The sequence below is a fragment of the Cebidichthys violaceus genome, unplaced genomic scaffold (genome assembly GCF_023349555.1).
Source record: "Cebidichthys violaceus isolate CVI_PGR_0920_01 unplaced genomic scaffold, fCebVio1.0.p SCAF_4, whole genome shotgun sequence".
In the NCBI taxonomy this organism is placed as follows: Eukaryota; Metazoa; Chordata; class Actinopteri; order Perciformes; family Stichaeidae; genus Cebidichthys; species Cebidichthys violaceus.
In genome coordinates, this window is record NW_027176594.1 from 5,767,931 (window position 1) to 5,788,217 (window position 20,287).

At 41.0% G+C, this 20,287-nt stretch overlaps 1 protein-coding gene across 4 annotated transcripts in view; it reads right to left on the reverse strand.

Annotated features, from left to right (window-relative positions):
• sh3gl2a (SH3 domain containing GRB2 like 2a, endophilin A1) overlaps positions 1 to 11,303 on the reverse strand; it is a 36,011-nt gene extending 24,708 nt beyond the window's left edge. For 3 of the 4 annotated variants that reach the window (XR_011104778.1, XM_068727045.1, XM_068727044.1), the window contains exon 1: positions 11,078 to 11,301. Coding sequence is in view for 2 of the 4 variants with exons in the window: in XM_068727045.1 (XP_068583146.1) it covers positions 11,078 to 11,122 (45 nt within the window). In the remaining 2 variants the exon portion in view is untranslated. Of the gene's footprint in view, positions 1 to 11,077 lie in introns of all 4 variants that reach the window. The other variant, XR_011104777.1, reaches the window with a different exon arrangement.
• Positions 11,304 to 20,287: the final 8,984 nt, after the last annotated feature.

Consider the following 20,287-nt stretch of genomic DNA (forward strand, 5'->3'; position numbering starts at 1 on the left):
ATTAATGTGCACTGTTTGCTAACAATCATAATTGGTCCTATGGAGAAATATTTTACATCATTACAACTGTGTTTTACTATTATCATTTATTATCTGTTTATATACCAACCTCCACTTATGCGTGCTCACAGGAGGAGTTACAGTTGTTGACAAATATATCAATAACATATCTGCTACCTTATAGTATATTATAAATTATTCTTTGAGTGTTTTTATACTGGTTATGAGTTCTAAATAAGTGAACTTGAAGGTAAAGTCCGAATTATATTTAGAATATTCTAATTTTCAAAAGAATAGTTTGTTAGAACATCCTTTTGTAGCCGTAAAGAAAATCACTGCACATATTGTACGCGGTTTATATTATTTGGATGTGTTTTATGCAGGAGAAAAAAAGAAGAAAAAAAATCTATTTAATTTATATTAAGACAAATTTTCTCTCAGGATTGTTATACTTCCTTTACTTTAGTCCCAATGCAGAGCGTACCAATTATCTTTTCAAACAAATTAATATACACTGCAAACACCTGCTTAGATGGCTGTGCTAACACACACACACACACACACACACACACACACACACACACACACACACACACACACACACACACACACACACACCTACATGCATGCATACTGGAGACCATCCAATTAAAAATATATTTTTCATTTGCATTTAATTCAAGGTGTCTAATCCACACCTCAGTGTGGGCGGTGTTTGTCACATTGAGTCTGAACGGCAGAAAAATAACTTTGCTTACCCAAGTCTGGGAGATGATGAAGAGGCTTGTTTACACAAAGCCCCAGCGTGACTAAATTAATTATGACTCAACAGCACGGAAAACAAAAACATTAAAGCAATTACGCATAAATGTACGAGTTTAGTGATAATTATTTATCCTGTGATAAGACTTGATGTTGAAGCCATATGCTGTACCTGCCTCTTCACATGATAATACTTAAACATTCTTATGTGTTTTTCAGTGTAAAGCAACATAAAGTAAGGGGAAGTGGTGACTTATAATGTGAAAATAGAATGTGAAATCAGCACTAAAATCCCGAGAGGAAATCAACTAAAAATATTTTTTTTAAAACAGCAACGAGGATTCGTGAATCTCTGACCCCGGCACATGCACCACGTTTCACAGATTACTGCTGAAGCGCTCCGGTTCTGACTCACACACAGCTCCAATGCAGGATGCAAAGTCACTGTGCTCCGATTAATCTCAGTATAATCCCTGTCAAGCCATTCGGTCTCAGTTCTGCAGTTGGTGGGAGGACGCTGTGTGTGTGCACAGGGTTTGGCGAGTTAACTATGTCCACGGCTACATCAACTAACATGGCTTTTTCTTTACAAAGGGAAGCATACAAGCACAAAAAGATACATTCTGTCCCCCCAAAACCTGCTGGACACTCGCTTTAGCAAACATGTAAATACAATAAAGCATGTTCTGTTTCCTCCCACCCTCATTACTGTCCTCTCATGAACCAAATTAGAAATTAGACTGAGCGCATGATGCTGCAGCTGCCTGAAAGCAAAGCCTCCTCTTCTCTTTTGTTCCCAACATCATCTTCCTTTCTCCATTACTTCCTCCTCTCATCTATTCCTGCTCTCTGCTACACTTCATCCCCTCTGTATAGTGTCTCCTCCCGCTTTCTTTCTGTTCCACACTTTCCCCGCACACATGACCTCTTCACATAATTTCCAGCAAAGGAGTAAATGCATCATCTACAATATAAAGCACATGCTGTGTCATTCTATTTAGGTTCTTCATGTTTTTAGCAATGCTACCATTAGGTTATAGGTCATTCTACTGTGAAATTTTGTGCAGCCATTCATAGTCCCCAGAGGATTAACCCTCAGGGACAGGGGATCATCAAAGTCATGAGGACTGAGTCAACAGGCACTGGTTATGTGTATACAATTTTATTGCAGTCGATCCAACAGTTATTGTGAGATTTCAGCAAAACCAATAAACGTCAACCTTATGATGGGGCTAAAAGAACAGTCAGAGGATCACCAAAGACACTAGGATTTATCCTCTGAGGACCACAAATGTCAATTTCGCAGCAAACCAACTGATAGTCGGGATATTTCAATCTGGACCAAAGTGGTGGACCGACCAACATTGGCATCCACAGAGCTCTGACGCTAGTATGGCTGAAAATATATACATTCTTTCTTAAGAAGCTCATTTTTTACATCTTTGCTCACTAAATAAAATATCATAAACTCTAAAAATTAAAAATGACCATCTATCGCCTTCTTCACACAAATACTACTGCCACATACATCTCCTCTCCCAACCTGATATATGTTGCCAAAAATTTGGTCTTAAACTTTTCTCTATCTAACAATTTGTTGATTTTTTTTTTTAATGCAATGTGCATGAGAGCCTCACAGAGCAGCCAGATTGTACAGTGGTTTTGTCCTGTCTTGTGTTATTTTTAAAATATCATTATATGGTTTAATTCAAATGAAATGAAAATTTCTTGAATGAAAATGTGATTGGCTTGGGTGACTTGGTTCATGACCTGTGTCTGGACTAAGACCTATAACCCTGAACAAGGTCTCTGGGGGTGTAAAAACATCAATAACTGTAAATTACGTTGCATCGCCCTTCATTGTATCCACAACACCTCGGCAGTTACAACAAAAGCCAACAATCAACATGGTGAATGGGTTTCCAGAAGAGTGTATGTGAAGATTTCTGGGTTATAGTTTTTAGCAATAAATGTGACCTGAATGTCTCTGATGTAGAAGTGTGTTTGTGTTGAATTTAGTCTCAGTGTCCAAGCCATTTCCAGACATTAATCGTGTTTTAAATCCTGCTTTTTGTTTAGTGTCGTTCCTTCTGTTTTGCTGATTGTGATCTTGTGAATGCTTCTTGTTCTCAGGACTCTCTTTCTCCCTCTAATCTCAATGACACTGCCAAAAAGGAAATTGGTTTACTCTGTCGCGACAGATTAACTGTGGAATAATCATTTAACAAAAAACCAAATGGTATTGTTATATTGTGTAATATTACTGAACTTTAGGCATATAAATGGTCAATACCGTTCAAATTTTAAGGGGAAATATGCAGAATACTAAAGTACCAAAGCTCATTCATCATGTTTGATAAGACAAACCTTTACCCATCACAGGTCCTAGGAATTACCCTTTTCCAGCTCTAAGCCATCAGCCGTCTCTCCTGCAGTGGTTGATGCCCAGAATATATAATATGTCAGTCCTGAATAAAACATCAACCATGGCCTGAATACTGATGTTGGGAGAGAGAGGTAGGATAAGAAATAAGGGAGTGGAAAGGAGCAGAGAGAAACCACGCACAGTGGCAAACAACAGCTCACCTTCTATAGACAAACCAAAACCACTAAAGTGACCATCACTGTCAAAACGAGAATGACTGAATCTGCAGGACAGCAATGTTTCCTTCACCCAGAAAACCTTCGGTCTTTCACAGATTTTAAACTGGCTAAACATTGTTTATCCACATTTCCTCTACATGAGGACATTCAGTGAGTTTAACCCCCCAGTGCTGTTGTTGAAAATGCATCTGACAACAGGACTAGCCAAGAATAGGACTGGTGTCCGTCAGTCACTAACCTCCAGAACAGAGCTGACGTCAGAACGCTGAGAACTCCACAGTCCAGTTTTTAACCCTCTGGCTACTGCATGTGCATGTGCACATGTTGTTGTAATGCTCGCTAAAGGATTTATGAGGTATACAGGTAATTAACAAGAGCATTTGTGAGAGGTGAGGTGATGGGGTGACATTTTACATGTTTTACACAACACTTGTCAAAAAAGTGTCACTGCTGCTGAGGATTGGTGAAAGACTTCCCCGTTTGAAACCTTTGGGAAGTGAGCAGCCTTCAGAAGCTGGGATCGAATATCTGAGAAAAATATACTGTTTGCACATGTCAGAGGGCTAACAGAAATGTATGCCTGCTTAGCACGCCCAAGCAAAGGACAGCAGAGTGTCCTGATGGAGACATATCAGAGAAAGGGCTCTACTGTGGCGAGTAAAAACTTGTTGTTAAGCTGGAAGTCAAATAACAAGCAAAGGTGAAAGAAAAAGAGGCACTGTGAGGGGAGGAAATACAGTAAATTATGATAAAAAGATGGGAGGTATATTGCTGCAGGGGACTGTACTGCTGGACTGGATCCAGTGCAGCATCACTTTTGCTGCATTGCTGATCCACACTTGGCCAAAACTGGAAGCACTGGGTCGGTTGGGACGAGTGCATTCAGCTCTTAACTGATCATTTCAACAATGAGTCTCCGTCCTCAATGACACACCACACAGCATCTACTCTTGAAACTCAGCCCAGTATCCCTCAAAGTCACGCCCATGTTGGTCAATTCTAAACCTCATGATTTACATTCGATGCCAAGATTCAGTGCCACTGCAACATACGTAGTGAGGCACGAAGTGAGGGTGTAGAGGTCGGGGGGGTGGAGGAGTGTTTAGCACGTTTGACTTTCACGTAAGAGAAACATTTGCTTTTTTATTAATGATAACCTGGAAACTAAGTACTAAGTAAGTAGCCTGTTGTACTTAGGTAAAAACTCTGAGGTACTTGCACTTTACTCTCTTTGAAACCAACATGGTGAATAGGTTACCATTCTTCATTAACATCACGAAGATTCTCAATACTCTATCTACAAAAAATTCATTCAGAACAAATTTTAGAATTTCCAAGAACAACCATATTCTTGTTTTAGCTTCTCAAAAAATAACTTTTTTTTCAAAGATTGAATTGGAATTTGGACTGACAACGTGAATTCAAAGAGCTCTGGGGGATTTTTATGGGCATTTTTTATTTTTTTTATTTTTTTAAACAAATAGATTAATTGAAAAAAAAAATCAATCGTTAGTTGCAGCCTACCGAGAATTATGAGTACAAAATAAACTGGCATAGTACCAATATCAACTGATAAAATGTAGTTTCTCCTAAAGCTTGCAAGAACGTAAATCCCCGAAATCCCGGCAGATCGAGCGTTTTCCACACTTCCTCCTGTTTGACTTGGCTGAGTCCTTCCTCCTGCTCTCTCCTTCAGTATCTCTTGGCATGAATTCTCCCTTTATCTCTCTGCCGCTCCCCATTACTGCTCAAGGCTGCTTCCGATCTACTTCTCTTTCCCCTTTCTTGTCTTCTCTTATCCCTCTTTCCTTGCTCCACTCTCTTTGCCCCTCCCGACCCATCTGTTATCTCCCAGCTGGATCTGTTTTACGCTGCACTGCAGTAGGCCCAAGTGAGGATCCAGGCTGGATGAGTCACCCACTCACAATCTGCTGCCCTAAAGCCCTGCAGGCGTCAGTCACATCCAAAGACCCCATCGCTGTCCACGGGCACACACGGATGTACAAATATGCACACTCATATGCACACGTGCACATACCCTTTTCTGAGGAAAGTAAAGCCGGAAATGCCTCCATCTACACTCATACATGAAGAATTCACTTTAAATGGACCAAGAAATTCCTTAATTAATTGCCTTTAAGCAACAAACTAAAACAACACTGTTTCCAATTGCCAAATCATAATGCTGCACACAATACAATGAGAGTAAGACGTGTAGTAGTGCTCATTAGTATTCAGCACACACACTGGGAAACCTCCAGTCGAACAAGGGCTGACTACAAAATAAAGGATTACTGCTCTGTTACCCACTGTAAGAAATATACAACATCCAAATGTGATCACCGTTTCTTCAAACCTAAAAAGGAGCCAGACAGATTCATTATGTACTGTAGCTACTGTGCCTTGACTGATCATTTTGTTTACATACAGAACACTACATTACATAACACTTCATGCTGTTTCCACAGCGGTACGGCAATGGTGTCTTGGCCAGGTTTTTACATTTTTCTCAGTCTCATGTTGAAATTCATTTCCCAAACATAAAGGGTGACACCGCTACCTGGAGTTCACCATGGGATGCGTCTTTCCAGTCTGCAGATGTTAATTTCTAATTTGTGCTGCCAGTAAATTTCCATGGAGTATTTGGTTTTTAATTTTAAACACCAAGTATCTAAATTTGGAAAGAAATGTACATGGCGTTGACTCAGTTGTACTGACATCCTAAATTCATCCCCACGATTAGATTCAATTAATTCATTTCATGATTATTATTAAAGGTAATGGACTGTATGTAGAATAGCAAACATACTAGAGGTATATTTAGCACACAATAATCACTTACAGATAGCATCTTATCTTATCGTAAGTTTTGTTAAGTGGACTAATGCGGGCCTGATTAATAAGAGCAAAGGACTCCTCAGTATTTAAGATGCTGCCGGGTCTAAAAGTGGGACTCTAGTAAGGTCAGATTTAGACAGACAACAGGATGAAGTAAAGGATGTAGTGTTCAGCTAACTCACAAATTCACTAACCTGATAGAAAAAAAAGAAAGAATAATGGAGGTTCAGACTCAATGGATTTAAACATGATGTGCATGTGGAAGCTGTCAAACCTGTGAGGAAACTTGATGGAATCTTTCTGACATTGACAAGCAAAGCAAGCATTTTATCTGGAAAAGCTGCAACACCAACCCCCCCAAAGACTCTTCCTTTTTTTCCCCCTCCTCTCACTCACTCTGGCACACTTTCTCTAGCTTTCTCGCCGTCCTCTTCATCTCCCATCTCTCTCAAGCAGTTTCTATTTAATGAACATATTTTTGTCTTCCTGCTGGCAGCACACACACTCACTGTACAGAGATAAAGTATTCTCTCTGCAACCTTAAGACAAATATAAAAAAGCAGTTTTTAAACTGGGGTTTGATTGAAATGTAACAACAAGCAGAACTGTAAAAGACCCACAATGCAGTTTACACTCTTTCTCCATCAGTTGAGGATATAACAGCCCTGAAAAAAAAGCCTCACCACATTAACACTTTCGCACGCATACGTGACTCTCTCCATGGGAACAGCGGCATCATGAAAGTAGCATCTGCTCAAAGCATGACTCATTTGACTCTGAGGTGAAGTTGACATGTGACGTAAAAAGCCCGCAATCGCCACCTTTATAAAAATATGCCAGGCTGAAAGAATGTGTCTTAGCTTAAAATGATAAGGAGAGTATAAGGTGTCATTTTTATTTTGAAAGTACAAATAGTCTCATGATATTCAGATCTATTCCAGTGTGTGTGTGTGTGTGTGTGTGTGTGTGTGTGTGTGTGTGTGTGTGTGTGTGTGTGTGTGTGTGTATATATATATATATATATATATATATATATATATATATATATATATATATATATATATATATAAAACACAATCCACAGTAAGAATGCGTAATGGATAGCTGGATAAATAAATACAAAAAAAATAAAAAGCCAATTTGTAGTGGAGCTGTTGGGGTTTCCCCTTCATGCCCCGTGCTTCCATTCTTTTTAAAATGGCCCCCATGATTAATGCTCCACTATGAGCCTAGATGTCCTTGGGTGGGTGAGGGAGAGAAGGGGGGGAGAGAGAGAGAGAGAGAGAGAGAGAGAGAGAGAGAGAGAGAGAGAGAGAGAGAGAGAGAGATTCCATCGGAGAAAAATTTGATTGTTTGAAATAAATTACTTTTTTTTAAAAATAAATAATAAATTACCCAGTGAGGTATTTAAGAAGGTGACGCTGAGGTTGTGTGAGCGTATTTGTGTTAATCTCATAAAACTCCTGTCACTCCATGGCATTCTGCCTTTTATGGGCCGTTGTCTCTGCAAAGTGCACAAAGTCTATAATGAAGAAATGCTGCAAGACCCCACGCACAAAAATGAGGATTTTCCATCTCTCACAAAGCAGATGCTACACTTAATGTCAGACATGAGCCACACAGCTAATTAGCAATTAAGTGACGCATGGGGCTATAAGGTCAATTTAGCATTTAAGGATGTGCAATCTGCTCCAATCTACAAAAAAAACAGTTAACATTATCGCAGCTCCACTTATTTATTTGAATGTTTTATGATGAAATGTTATGTCATCACAGATATTAGGCCTAAAATGTCCTATCCTCTGCTGTCCATAGCTTGAGACAAATTAAATGGTAAATCAATGAGTAAGACTGCTTCAGGACAATATTTGATTTTTATATGATTTGTATCAATTTGATGCAGAACCTTGATTTTTTTATTTTTTTGTAGGGCTAGATAACACATTGATATCATATCAATATCGTAATATGAGACTAGATATCGTCTTAGATTTTGGATACTGTAATGTGGCACAAGTATGTAAACAAATTACAGTAAAGCGAGTCAGTTGTTCTATTATTATTATTTCTCCACAACACCCACCCCTAGTTTGTTATGTATTCTATTTCAATTTCACAGCATCTCTAAAGCTCACAAATTAGCATGGCATAGCTTGCCTGTTTTAGTCCATACAGAAACCACAGTGTAAAAATGTAAAAAATACTTTTTTTTTTACTGCTGGACAATTTCTTGGCTTGGCCCAGTTTTAACCAGCGGAGACTCCACGATACTGGTCCCAACAAAGACATAGTCCAGCACATAACCAAGACATAGTCCAGCACATAACCACCCCATGAAACAGGTTTTGTTACCTTTAGACAGAACCAGGCTAGCTGTTCTTAGTCTTTATGCTAAGCTAAGATAACAGGTGGTAGCTTCATATTTACTGTAAAGACATGTGAGTGGCATCGATCTTCTCATCTAAATATCTGCAAGAAATCAAATAAGCATATTTACTAAAAATGCAAACTATTCTATTTATGCTGATAACCATTCTGCCAAACTCCTGTCTGGTTCTTTTTAAATCCCTGATCCCAACCCTTAATCCCTCTGACCTCCTCCTCATGTGTTGGGGTGGGGGCACTGCTATGGTCTGGTTGGAGGATGTGTGTGTAAGTAGCCAGATTGCTGGGTTGCTGCCTTGGTGAGTCTGGGCCTGGATTACAGGGCTATGGCACGGAAACAGAGGGGTTGATAGGAGCCTTCTGCCACTGGGAGTCTGGGGACGATGACTGTGTGTGTGTGTGTGTGGTGGTGAGGGGGGGGGGGGGGGGGGGGGGGGGGGGGGGGGGGGTTCCTTAATGCTAAGGAACAGACAACAGGAGACCACAGAGACAGCTAACTCTGAGCCTCGAGCTGCCCGAAACACATTGGGAGTAAAACTGAGTAATGAAGACTGAAAAAAATATACAAATTCAGGGGCATTTCCTGCATTTACACACTCAACCACGCCTCTTCATGCATGCACACTGAGAGCCACATAACTGTATGCATATTAACAGATATAAATGCTCTGACGTACACACAAGCATTTGAGGCTGTAGAGGAACATCTGCAGGGAGAGACGGGGCTCTAATAGGTGACAATACACTCATCACACAGAATTAACACAATGTGGTTAAGGTGCAGCCATCTAATGTCCTGTGTGAACTGCTGTCTGCTTCCAATCTGATCAAATGAGCTTTAAAACCGAGAAGTGCTTTAACAGCAGAACACAAGCTTTTTCAATTGTTCTTTTTATTGAAATCATCAATATTATGAAACTCTCAGATACCATTTTATTGTGATCTGCAAGTGCCGCTCTTCAAGAATAACAACATCCCTGTGTCTGGCTTTAATCATCATCATCATCATCATCATCACAAGCCTCTCAAATGTCAATATGACATTAGCATAGATATAAATAACTAATGGCAGCATAAATGAACTAAAAATACAACACTAAACCCCCAGTGTATCGCCATATTGGATCCCAGCTGTTAAATGTGTAAATTAACTCCTGTCCTCGCAAACTGCTGCATTAGTCTCAGTTCTTCAGGTCCAACATGTCATTAATAGAGTTTTAATATCTACAGACGCCGCCCTTCAAGATATACACTATTGAGAATTATAAAAGATGAGGAATGTTGCAAACTGGGAGCTGAAACTAAGGCCAATTTGGAGAGTGGGACAGGAGTGGTCAGCCTGTATGTGTGTGTGTGTGTGTGTGTGTGTGTGTGTGTGTCAACCAGGCTCCGGGGGTCCTGCTGTGTGAGGCCTGAAGCTGACTCTCAGTGTTGCTGTGACTCACCACTAGAAAAAACCTTCCTCAAACGCTCCCAGCTATCACCGGAAATAAACGTCAACTCAAAGCCCTGGAGTTAGTGGAAGGCTGCGGGGACAGATCAGGCTTGGACCATCAAGATCCCAGTGGTGACCTGCGGCCACTGCTGTGATGGCCTCCAATGTAACTGAGAGTCCAAAATAACTAGGGGATGGATCGAGGAAGCCTGTGAGTAACCTTGAACTGGACATCTTCTCATGCATTAGGCCTATACGTCTAGAAATATCACGTGATTCAGCATTAGAAAATGGAAAACTTGATTCAATTCAGCTCTGTGTCTCGCAATAAAAGATAAGTGCGTTTAGAGGGCGCCGAGGTCGTGGCGTGTCGCTGCTGATTTGAGCGGATTTCCGCCAAGGCGCACTTAACGATTGCATAACATGGTGCGCGTCGGAGTTCCCCCTGTGGTTGGCTGAAAGAAACACCGATTTAAACCGTCCTTCGTTTGGGGCAACAACTTGCGCATCAATGCGAGTGGCTACCATGAGCTGCAGCTCTGGTGCTGTTTTCACTGTGCGGAATGTCATCTGAAGGGTACCGAGAGGAGCTGACATCCCCGACATCACTCCTCCTCCTCATCATCATCATCATCATCATCACATAGTCGTGCCACCTGCCTCCCAGACGGCCACACAGAAACAGGCCCGAATGAATGAATGAACGAATGAAGGAATGTCTTCGGCGTTATGCATCAAATAGCCTCGGTGAATTACAACGGCGAATGCAGTGCAAAACACGAGTAGCCTAATAAATTATTCCACTGGTGCAATGCTGCACCATCTTTTCCGTGGATTTCAGCACCGGGAAAGCAATGAGTAAGTGATTTAGAGGTAACAGATGGAGAACGACTACAGCAGCCGTGTGCAATACGAGTGCAGCACGAGGTGTTCAATTAAATCTCTACTATCCAAACGCCGCTCCATTGTTGTTGTTGTTGTTGTTAACAATAACACACTCCCAACATGACGATGTGAGGAGATCTGGCGTTCAGGGCGTCGTGTGCTTCTTACCTGAGTGGCTTTGTGGAATTGCTTCTTCAGCCCCGCTACAGACATGGTTGCTGCACGGTGGTTCTAGCTGGAAGTAAATTATGGACTTGACGCTGCAGGTTCGTGAGGGAGGAAAATCTCGGCCCTAATTGTAACTGGTGATGATCTTGCAACCGTAGCTAACCACCGTCTACGCTGGTCTTCGGCAGAGGGATCTCCTGTGGGAAGGGGGCTGACTAAAGCCCCGGTCAGGCTATTGGACGCCAGACCCACATGTCTAAAAAACGGCGCTGACGTCGGAGCCAGCTCCTCTTAAAGCAGCCGCCTCCTCACCACGGCTGAGTAGGTAGCAGGAGGCTGAGCTGTTTCTAATCTAAACTGGTTTATAGATGGACGAGGACACACTTGAGGAGGGCGACATACTGTATGTTTAGACCGGTGCTGGACTGTAACTGAGTACATTTACTCAAGTACTGTGTTTACAAAGTTGAGGTGCATGTACATGAGTATTTCCATTTTATGCAATTTAATACTTATGACTACAGATACTCCACTACATCTCAGAGGCACATATGGCCTCTCTACTGCACTTCATTTATTTTACAGCTTTAGTTACTTTTCAGATTGCCATTTTTTTAAATACCCTTCCTGTCCAATGAAAACCATGTAACTACAAATTTCGTGATTTTGGATTCTTCTGATAAACTGTGTTCCTTTGTGTTGAGAAAAATAAGCAACATAATTAAAACCTTTCTTGGATTAGCTGGGAAATGCATTGAGCTGAACACAGGGCTATTTTTCTTATATGAAAAGTTGACTTTTTAGATATACAGTGAAGTGAAAAAGTATTTGTCCCCTTCCTTCCTGATTTTTTATTATTTTTTTGCATATTTGTCACACTTAAATGATTCAGATCATCAAACACATTTTAATATTAGACAAAGATAACCTGAGTAAATGCAAAATGCAGTTTTTAAATGATGATTTAATTCATTAAGGGAAAAAAGCTATCCAAACCTACCTGGCCCCATGTAAACAATGTAATTGCCTCCCCCCCTTGATAAATCATGAATGAACTGTGTTTAACCACATTTTTTGGAAAGCTGAGTTCAATTTCACTAGCCACACCTAGGCCTGATTACTGCCAGACCTGTTGAATCAAGAAATCACTTAAATAGAACCTGTCTGAGAAATTCAAGTACAGATGAGAAACAAAGTAATTGACATGTATCAGTCTAGAAAGCCATTTCTAAGGCTTCGGGACTCCAGCGAACCACGGTGAGAGCCATTATCCACAAATGGAGAAGACTTAGAACAGTGGTGAACCTTCCCAGGAGGGGCCGGCCTATACCAAAATTACTCAGAGCGCATCGAGAGCCCAGAACAACATCTAAAGAACTGCAGGCCTCACTTACCTCAGTTAAGGTCAGTGTTCATGACTGAACAATAAGAAAGAGACTGGGCACAAATGGCATCCATGGGAGAGTTCCAAGGCGAAAGCCACTGCTGAGCAAAAAGAACACAAAGGCTCGTCTCACATTTGCCAAAAAACATCTTGATGATCCCCAAGACTTTTGGGCAAATATTCTATGGACTGACAAGACAAAAGTTGAACTTTTTGGAAGGTGTGCGTCCCGTTACATCTGCCGTATAACTAACAGAGCACTTCATAAAAACAACATCATACCAACAGTCAAACATGGTGGTGGTAGTGTGATGGTCTGGGGCTGCTTTGCAGCTTCAGGACCTGGACGACTTGCCATAGTTGATGGAACCATGAATTCTGCTCTCTACCAGAAAATCCTGAAGGAGAATGTCCGGCCATCAGTTCGTGACCTCAAGCTCAAACACACTTGAATTATGCAGCAGGACAATGATCAGAAACACACCAGCAAGTCCACCTCTGAATGGCTCATGCTGTGGCATTACCTTAAACAAGCTGTTTCTGCTAGAAAACCATCCAATGTTGCTGAATTAATCAATCCTGCAAACATTCCTCCACAGCGATGTGAAAGCCTCATTGTCAGTTATCGCAAACATTTGATTGCAGTTGTTGCTGCCAAGGGTGGCACAACCAGTTATTAGGTTTAGGAGGCAATTGCTTTTTCACGTAGGACCAATAGGTTTAGATAGCTTTTTTCCCTTAATAAATGAAATCATCATTTAAAAACTGCATTTTGTATTTACTCGGGTTATCTGTGTCTAATATTAAAATTAATTTGATGATCTGAATCATTTTAAGTGTGAAAAATATGCAAAGAAATAAAAAATCAGGAACAGGGCAAATACTTTTTCACATCACTGTACATGACTCTTAAACATATCCTGAACTTACAATAAAATAGTGTGCAATGCTGTATATTAAACTACCCAACAGTATATAAAGTATAGTCAAAATTATCGACAGCATCTACAATGTACCATGCAGATCCATGCAGCAGGAATATTAATCTCAAAACATCAAATTTACTAGTAAAACACTGTTGGGGGGCCATTTTATTACATTATGAGTATTTTTACATTGGATACTTTAAGTACATTTTACTGATACAACTTACTTTTTACTTGAGTAATGTTTCTGAATGCAGGGCTTCTACTTCTATTGGAGGATTAGTAGTTGTACATCGGTAAATAATCTGAATCCTGTTTATTTTGTAGTGATATGCTTTACTGCAGGTTTTGTTGTCTTTTCAAATCAGATGAAGGGGCTTTACACCACCATCACCTGATAAATGAAGAGAGAAACACTTGGATATACAAATAGTTTTCGGTGCTCACACTTTTAATGAGTCAACGACTTGTAAAGAGAAACCTGACAGCTTTAACAGGCACCACTTCTCCAGCACCCTGGACAGCGCCCATCAACAGAGAGACAACTTAGTAACTTTCCTTCTATTCCATCAGTGCAGCCGACTCTACAGTACAAATAGAATAACGAATGAAAACTTATAAAAGAAAAGCAATGAGGCATGAACGTGTGCACACTCTCACACACTAAAGTGAGCTGAGAGAAATACAGCAGTAACGAGAATATATATATATATATATATATATATATATATATATATAAATAATACCTTCGTTTTAATGATAATTATTAAAACAACATTCATTTATATTTTACTGTAGCTTGAGGAAGTTTACTGAGATCCATTGCTAATTACTGAATTTATGTTGATATCGAAAGTTCATTTTCCATTCATTCAGCGGTTTTCAATCTCATCACAAGGTCTAGTGGATGTTCTGGAGCTTTGGATCGTATCACACGATCTTCCTTAAAAATTTGCCCAGTTGTGATGGAGTTGTAGATGATCATATTTACATTTTTCTGAACACATTAAGGACCTTGGTGACATTGTTTTGTCAGCTACTGACAACTTTCCACATTGTGGACAAAACATTTGTCAACTAACTCAAGTTTCTAACTTTCCAAATCATATCATGACCCTGTGCCATCTCCTAGTGCCATCAATCAAGTCAACTCAGATATGGTGCGTAAAGGCACAATAAACTGCTGCTGTATCATGGCATGGCAGTATGTTGGATTCTATAACGATGGAAACCTGATTTATTTCAAACAAAATTGAAGGTGAGCGTGTCGACATTCATTTACAGATAATAGCGGATGTGGGCTTTTAAGTGTCATGTAATGCGTATGAGCTAAAAGACATTGTGTAGTAAAAAGAAATGCGCACATTTCTACTAATGCACACATTTCTAACCGCACTGAACCGGTCCGCTACGACCACCCAAACTCAATCCGAGTCATCACGATATAATTTGGCTGATAGGATTAAAATACTGCACGGATCTGCGGCGCTAATGCGAATAATGGCTTTGAATTAAAGTTAAGGAGTCACCTGCACACATTTATCAGCTCAGAGGCAGCCCCCCTCGACGCCAGATGGCTGGTCGATTGTGGAAGGACTACTTGGGTACACAGTCAGAGACGGATCCCATATGGCCACTGTTACAGCCCTGGAATTAGACTCGGAGTGACGATCACCAAACGGGCTATCACGTCATAAATACGGCCACATCTGCGACTGTGAAATGTCCAAATACACCAAATAGAGGCTGTATATTCGAAGGAATTTAACTCATCCAGTCGAGAGATGCAACCTTTAGGATACGGCAGAGTTGTGAAATGTTATATTTATGACCTTTCATCTCAGACCTCTTCCTTTCTAACATTAGTAACGTGTTTACATACAGCTCGTCTCGTTATCTCGACGCGTAATTGCAAAGCAAACACAATGTCTGTGCACCAGGCCAATAGACTGCTGTAACAGTGTGTGCAGTGTATACATAATCCTCACCATTAGACCACACACTGGGCGTAAGAACTGCAAAAACACACGCAGGCTATGAACTGTGGGACCAATCCACACGAGATGTGCATATGTTTAATATGAACAGTTAATTACACACACTTACACACACACACACACACACACACACACACACACACACACACACACACACACACACACACACACACACACACACACACACACACATCCTCTTTGTATCTATTTAACGATTTGCAACTCCATCATTATCAACACTGCAGTTTGACTGCTGGATCTTACTGGGCTTTTATTCTCACACAGTGTTTAATTATGTACTCGTGTAACGACCAAACTCCACCACAACGGATTATTTAAAGAGGCTGTGCTGGTTAAAGTAAGGACAAACATTTGTTATGTTAGTGGCGCCATCCTGTGGAAGAAGAAAGGAATTATCCATCTATCCATCCGTCTCTCTGTCTGTCCGTTGCTCATACCACGACACCAAACAAAACTTGTGCTTTTAATGAAATGTCAAAAAGGTAATCCTGAAAATGGGTTGCAAAGACAATTCAATCATTTACAAATCACTGACGCATACATCCATCTTACTTTCTTAAGATACCACCACATACAGAGTCTACGTCATAAACATACATGACTTCAGGGGTCACAAGTTACAAACACAATCACTGAGGATGTCAAAATTAAAATGATATATAATTCTTTATGTTAGAAGCTACAAGTCCTGTTGTTATACATTACGCAGCTCTGCCCACTGCCCAATAATTCCCAATCTATGATGCTTTGCTTCCACCTGGTGGTAGGAAATGATGCAGCAATCGAGATGCGTCCGTGTGTCAGAGGGTGAAAACTGCCATGCAACACATATGATTACAGTATGTTGCATGAATCAGATCAGACCAGCTCCACAGTGAAAGCTGCATACGTATGAGGGTACATCGGATACATTGCAGGAGCACCCTGAACACCTGTTTTGTCTGAGTGGTTCTTGTTGGCTAACAGAAGAATTAGGAGTGATACATCAAACCGGCTGACAGTGACCTGAGTGCAGTTCTTTGCTCAGTTTTCCTGCTCGCCGGCCTCAGCGGGCAGCTCTGATAAAGTGCTTGGTCCCACGGCTCAGTGATCTGTATGTGCGTGTGTGGCCTGAAGTGAGTGTCTATTTGTCTTAACTCATGAGGCAATAAATCTCACCTGCACTGAACAGACAGATGGAGGCTGAGCTCAAAAGAAATATGAGATCGTTGCCATTAACTTTATTACACTGACCACTGGTCTCATTTTTTGTCATCATCTCTGACTGAAAGTTGGAAGAGTATGAAGTTTCTGATCAACACACTACTGACACGTTCATGTTCTCTAACAGAGTGACGGTGATCTGTTTTTAACATGTATGACCGTCATATTTGTACATTTAAACTCTTACTTCTGCAGTATATGTTGGATTTAGAGCTGAATACCTGCTTAAATTAATATTTTAAAAGCTTTTCTACATTTTCAATGATAACTGATAACTGTAAATATTCCTCACTTTCGGAACCAATGATATCATAACAATATCTGTCAAACTCATGTTCCAACTTACTCACATGGGAACAAGCCCCAGAGATACTTGAACTCGGTCACTTGGGAGAGCAACTTTCTCCCAACCTGATGAAGCACATATTTTCCTTCCTCAGACGCAAAGCTTTGAGGTTTCAGCTGAGGTCCAATGAGGTATATCATTTTTCGTGGGGAGGCTGAGCAGAGTGACAATCACGATTATTGGGTTCCACACTTCACACAGGTACACTACTCATGTCTGCCAATCAATAAGCACGGATCATGCAGGACATTGACAAGGCATGTAAATCAAGACAGCAAAACTAAATTCAGAGTTCTACCAACAACAGCTTTTTTAACTCTATCTTGTCCACAGAGCACAGTGTTACTAACAACATCCTAATATTCCTGGTTGAGATCAACAGTTCTCCTCCACCACGAGTGCTTTACCCGAGTCGCCAAAACCTCTTTCAGGCCAGAACATCAATCAGGGGCGTAAATATAGACATCGCAGGCAGTGCAGCTAAACTGGGGCCCGTTGGATGGGGGTCGGGGCCATAAAGAGAGCGGGACCTCTAACAATGCGTAAGGCAGAAAATGGCGCTTAGTGTTAAAAGAAAAACGTTTGCTATATATCTCTGTCTTGGTTTTCTTTCTTTCAGCAGCAGTCAGTAGCAATCCATGAGAAAATTATGTGCTTATTCTACATAAACAATACAAAAAACCTTTCAAATAAATGAATCATTTCTTAGTTTCTTTGGTATAAAAAAATAAGCATATACAGATATGCAATGAGGAGTATTGGGTAATATTCATGTCAAGTTTCTTTTTGATCATATGACGATACAATATACGGTACCTCGCGTAGGCGCAAAATCTGTCAAGACTGACAAGCTGAGCACATCTGCAAGCCGAGCGAGCAGTCATGCCTTTGAAACATAAAAGTGTCAGTAAAAAAAAAGCGTGTGTGAGCTTCATAACTAGTAACTAGTGTGCACTAGGGCCCATCATAATATTGTGCACTGAAGTCCGTCGTAACAACCTTATGCCACTGCCATCCAGTTCCAAGCCTCACGTATGATCATGAGGCACCAGACGTACAAGCCACCTTTGCAGGGTGACTGGGATCACGGCCGGGCAGACACAGAACACCCTAATTAATTGTTTACTTTAATTTTACCATAGTAGTTTTGCTAAGGTCCCTTTAAATGCTCTGGAGCACCTGTTCTTGCACTCAGTCAATTGAATAAATTGTCTGCATCTGTGAACTAGACACATTTTGAATGCCATCTTCCTGCTTGTTTCTGTTCACCTTTGAGGCAACAACCCTCAAGAAACTGAACTTTCACTCCTTTAAATTATCTATAAAACCTTAACAAATTGTCACGTTTGTACTTCAGCATACATGAAGACCCGAACAAGTTGCGTCCACAAAAGCTGCAATTGTATCTGTGAGGAAAATGTGTGCGTAAGTGCAGATGGAAAAGACAGGATGTGCTGGGACAGCAGACCCGGGGTCATTTGTCACACATATGCCAGTCGTGTCACTGGAGACAAACCACTAACACACATCAGGCCATGGTCATGTGTTCATGTGTTTCGTAATGCCTACCAATCCCCATGCCATCCCACTCCACTCAAACATGCTAATGTACCTGTGCTCTGCTCTAATTGGTCCCAGTGATGCTCGCCCTGCTCCACCTGTGTTCATGGGAAGCCTCCAGTCAGTCCTGCAGTCAGGCCCCCGCCACTGTGTGCGAGCGTGCAGTGCTAATATTATGCAAACAAACACTTCTTTGTTGTTTGGCACTCTTTGCACCGACCCGCCACTGTGGAAGAACGGGAGAAAGTAAGTAAAGGGAAGAGGAGAAAGGAATAAGGGGTGGGTGAATGGGGGGGGGGGGCTTGAATTCATTAGTGTGATTACCTGAGGTGTGCTACTTTACAGGGGGTAATCTGCCAGCCCGCTTCATACCCTCCAAACTTCAGCCAGTCCGCTAATGAGCGCTTGGAAAAGTTAGTCAAGGTGGAGAGGTGCTTTGAGGAGCTATACACCGCAGACTAAGGTGTTATTATATATGCTGGAGCAAAAAACAAAGGATGCTCTCTATTTTATATCAGCTATGAAGACTGATACTGTTTGAGCTGTTTATTTTGATTCTGAAAGCAGAAAACAAAACGGTCGTATGGATAGTGTGCCAATTGGTGAACTCAGAGCCTCACAAAAAAATGATATCCCCCGCTTCGAAGCTTGGCATAGTTGAAACAATAAAGTACACCCAAGAATGACAGTTTGACTGAACTGTGATATTGGGCGACACATTTTCTACACCGTTTGAGACAACATCCCAGATTAGTCACAAGGACACCAGAGGGTTCAGCTAGTCACATTCAAAGAGTCGCTTCTCTCTGAGGTGATGCTGCTGGACTGTAGCTTCCCTTCTACGCTGTGAGAGAATGTGGATTAGAGACCAGATCAACAGATCAGATCCTCTCCCATTCTTTTTTCCTCTCTTTTTTTCTCCCCAGGAGCTCAGGCCATGGCTTTAGAGAGACAGCTGCCATGAGCAAGGCTTAGGACAGTCCATGGGGACGGAGAAAGTGAGAGTGTCAAAGAACAAGAAAAGTGCAGGAACAGCTTGGTTACGATGGACAAGACAAAGAGGTGAGAGGGAGGGGAGAGAAATCCAAAAAGGGAAGCCAGAGGAAATATATATATATATATATATATATATATATATATATGTATATAGATCCTGTAACTTTCCCCTTCCTCTTGCCCTATGCCTCTGCTTTATCACACAGCATCAAAACATAGCTTTAGTCCCCTGAGTGGCTGGCCTTTTTATCTGCTCCCTAGCTTCCCACGGCGGGCCGCATCCACCCATAATCTGCTGCTGTTTCATGTCTGGAGTGCTGTAGAGGAGGATAAGGGACTTGTTGAAGTGAAGATCAATGAGGTTGTGTACATAGCATATGTGCATCAGGAGAGTGTGATCCCTTTTTTCTTTTTAAGGTGGCATCTGATATAATGAAAAAGAAAATTATACATGGACGCATTGAGGAGTCGTACCATTTCTGTGATCTAAAAATGAAAAAAATAATAACTAGGCTCTTGGCTAAAATTTCACACAACAGTCAGAGATAAATACAGAAGCGCGCTGAGATTTCTGTCATAAACTCAGCATCTACCTTTTGTTTCCGAACCTTCTCCCTGTGGATCAAACATGAAGGATAGACACAATGAAAACAGTAAACATGTTGCATTATACATTTGTCAAAAACACATTTGGCTGTATGTCACAAGTACCTTGTTATTTAAGACAGTGCCAAGTGTCTGCGTGTGTGAAATCAAAGCAGACTGGTACATTGGCAG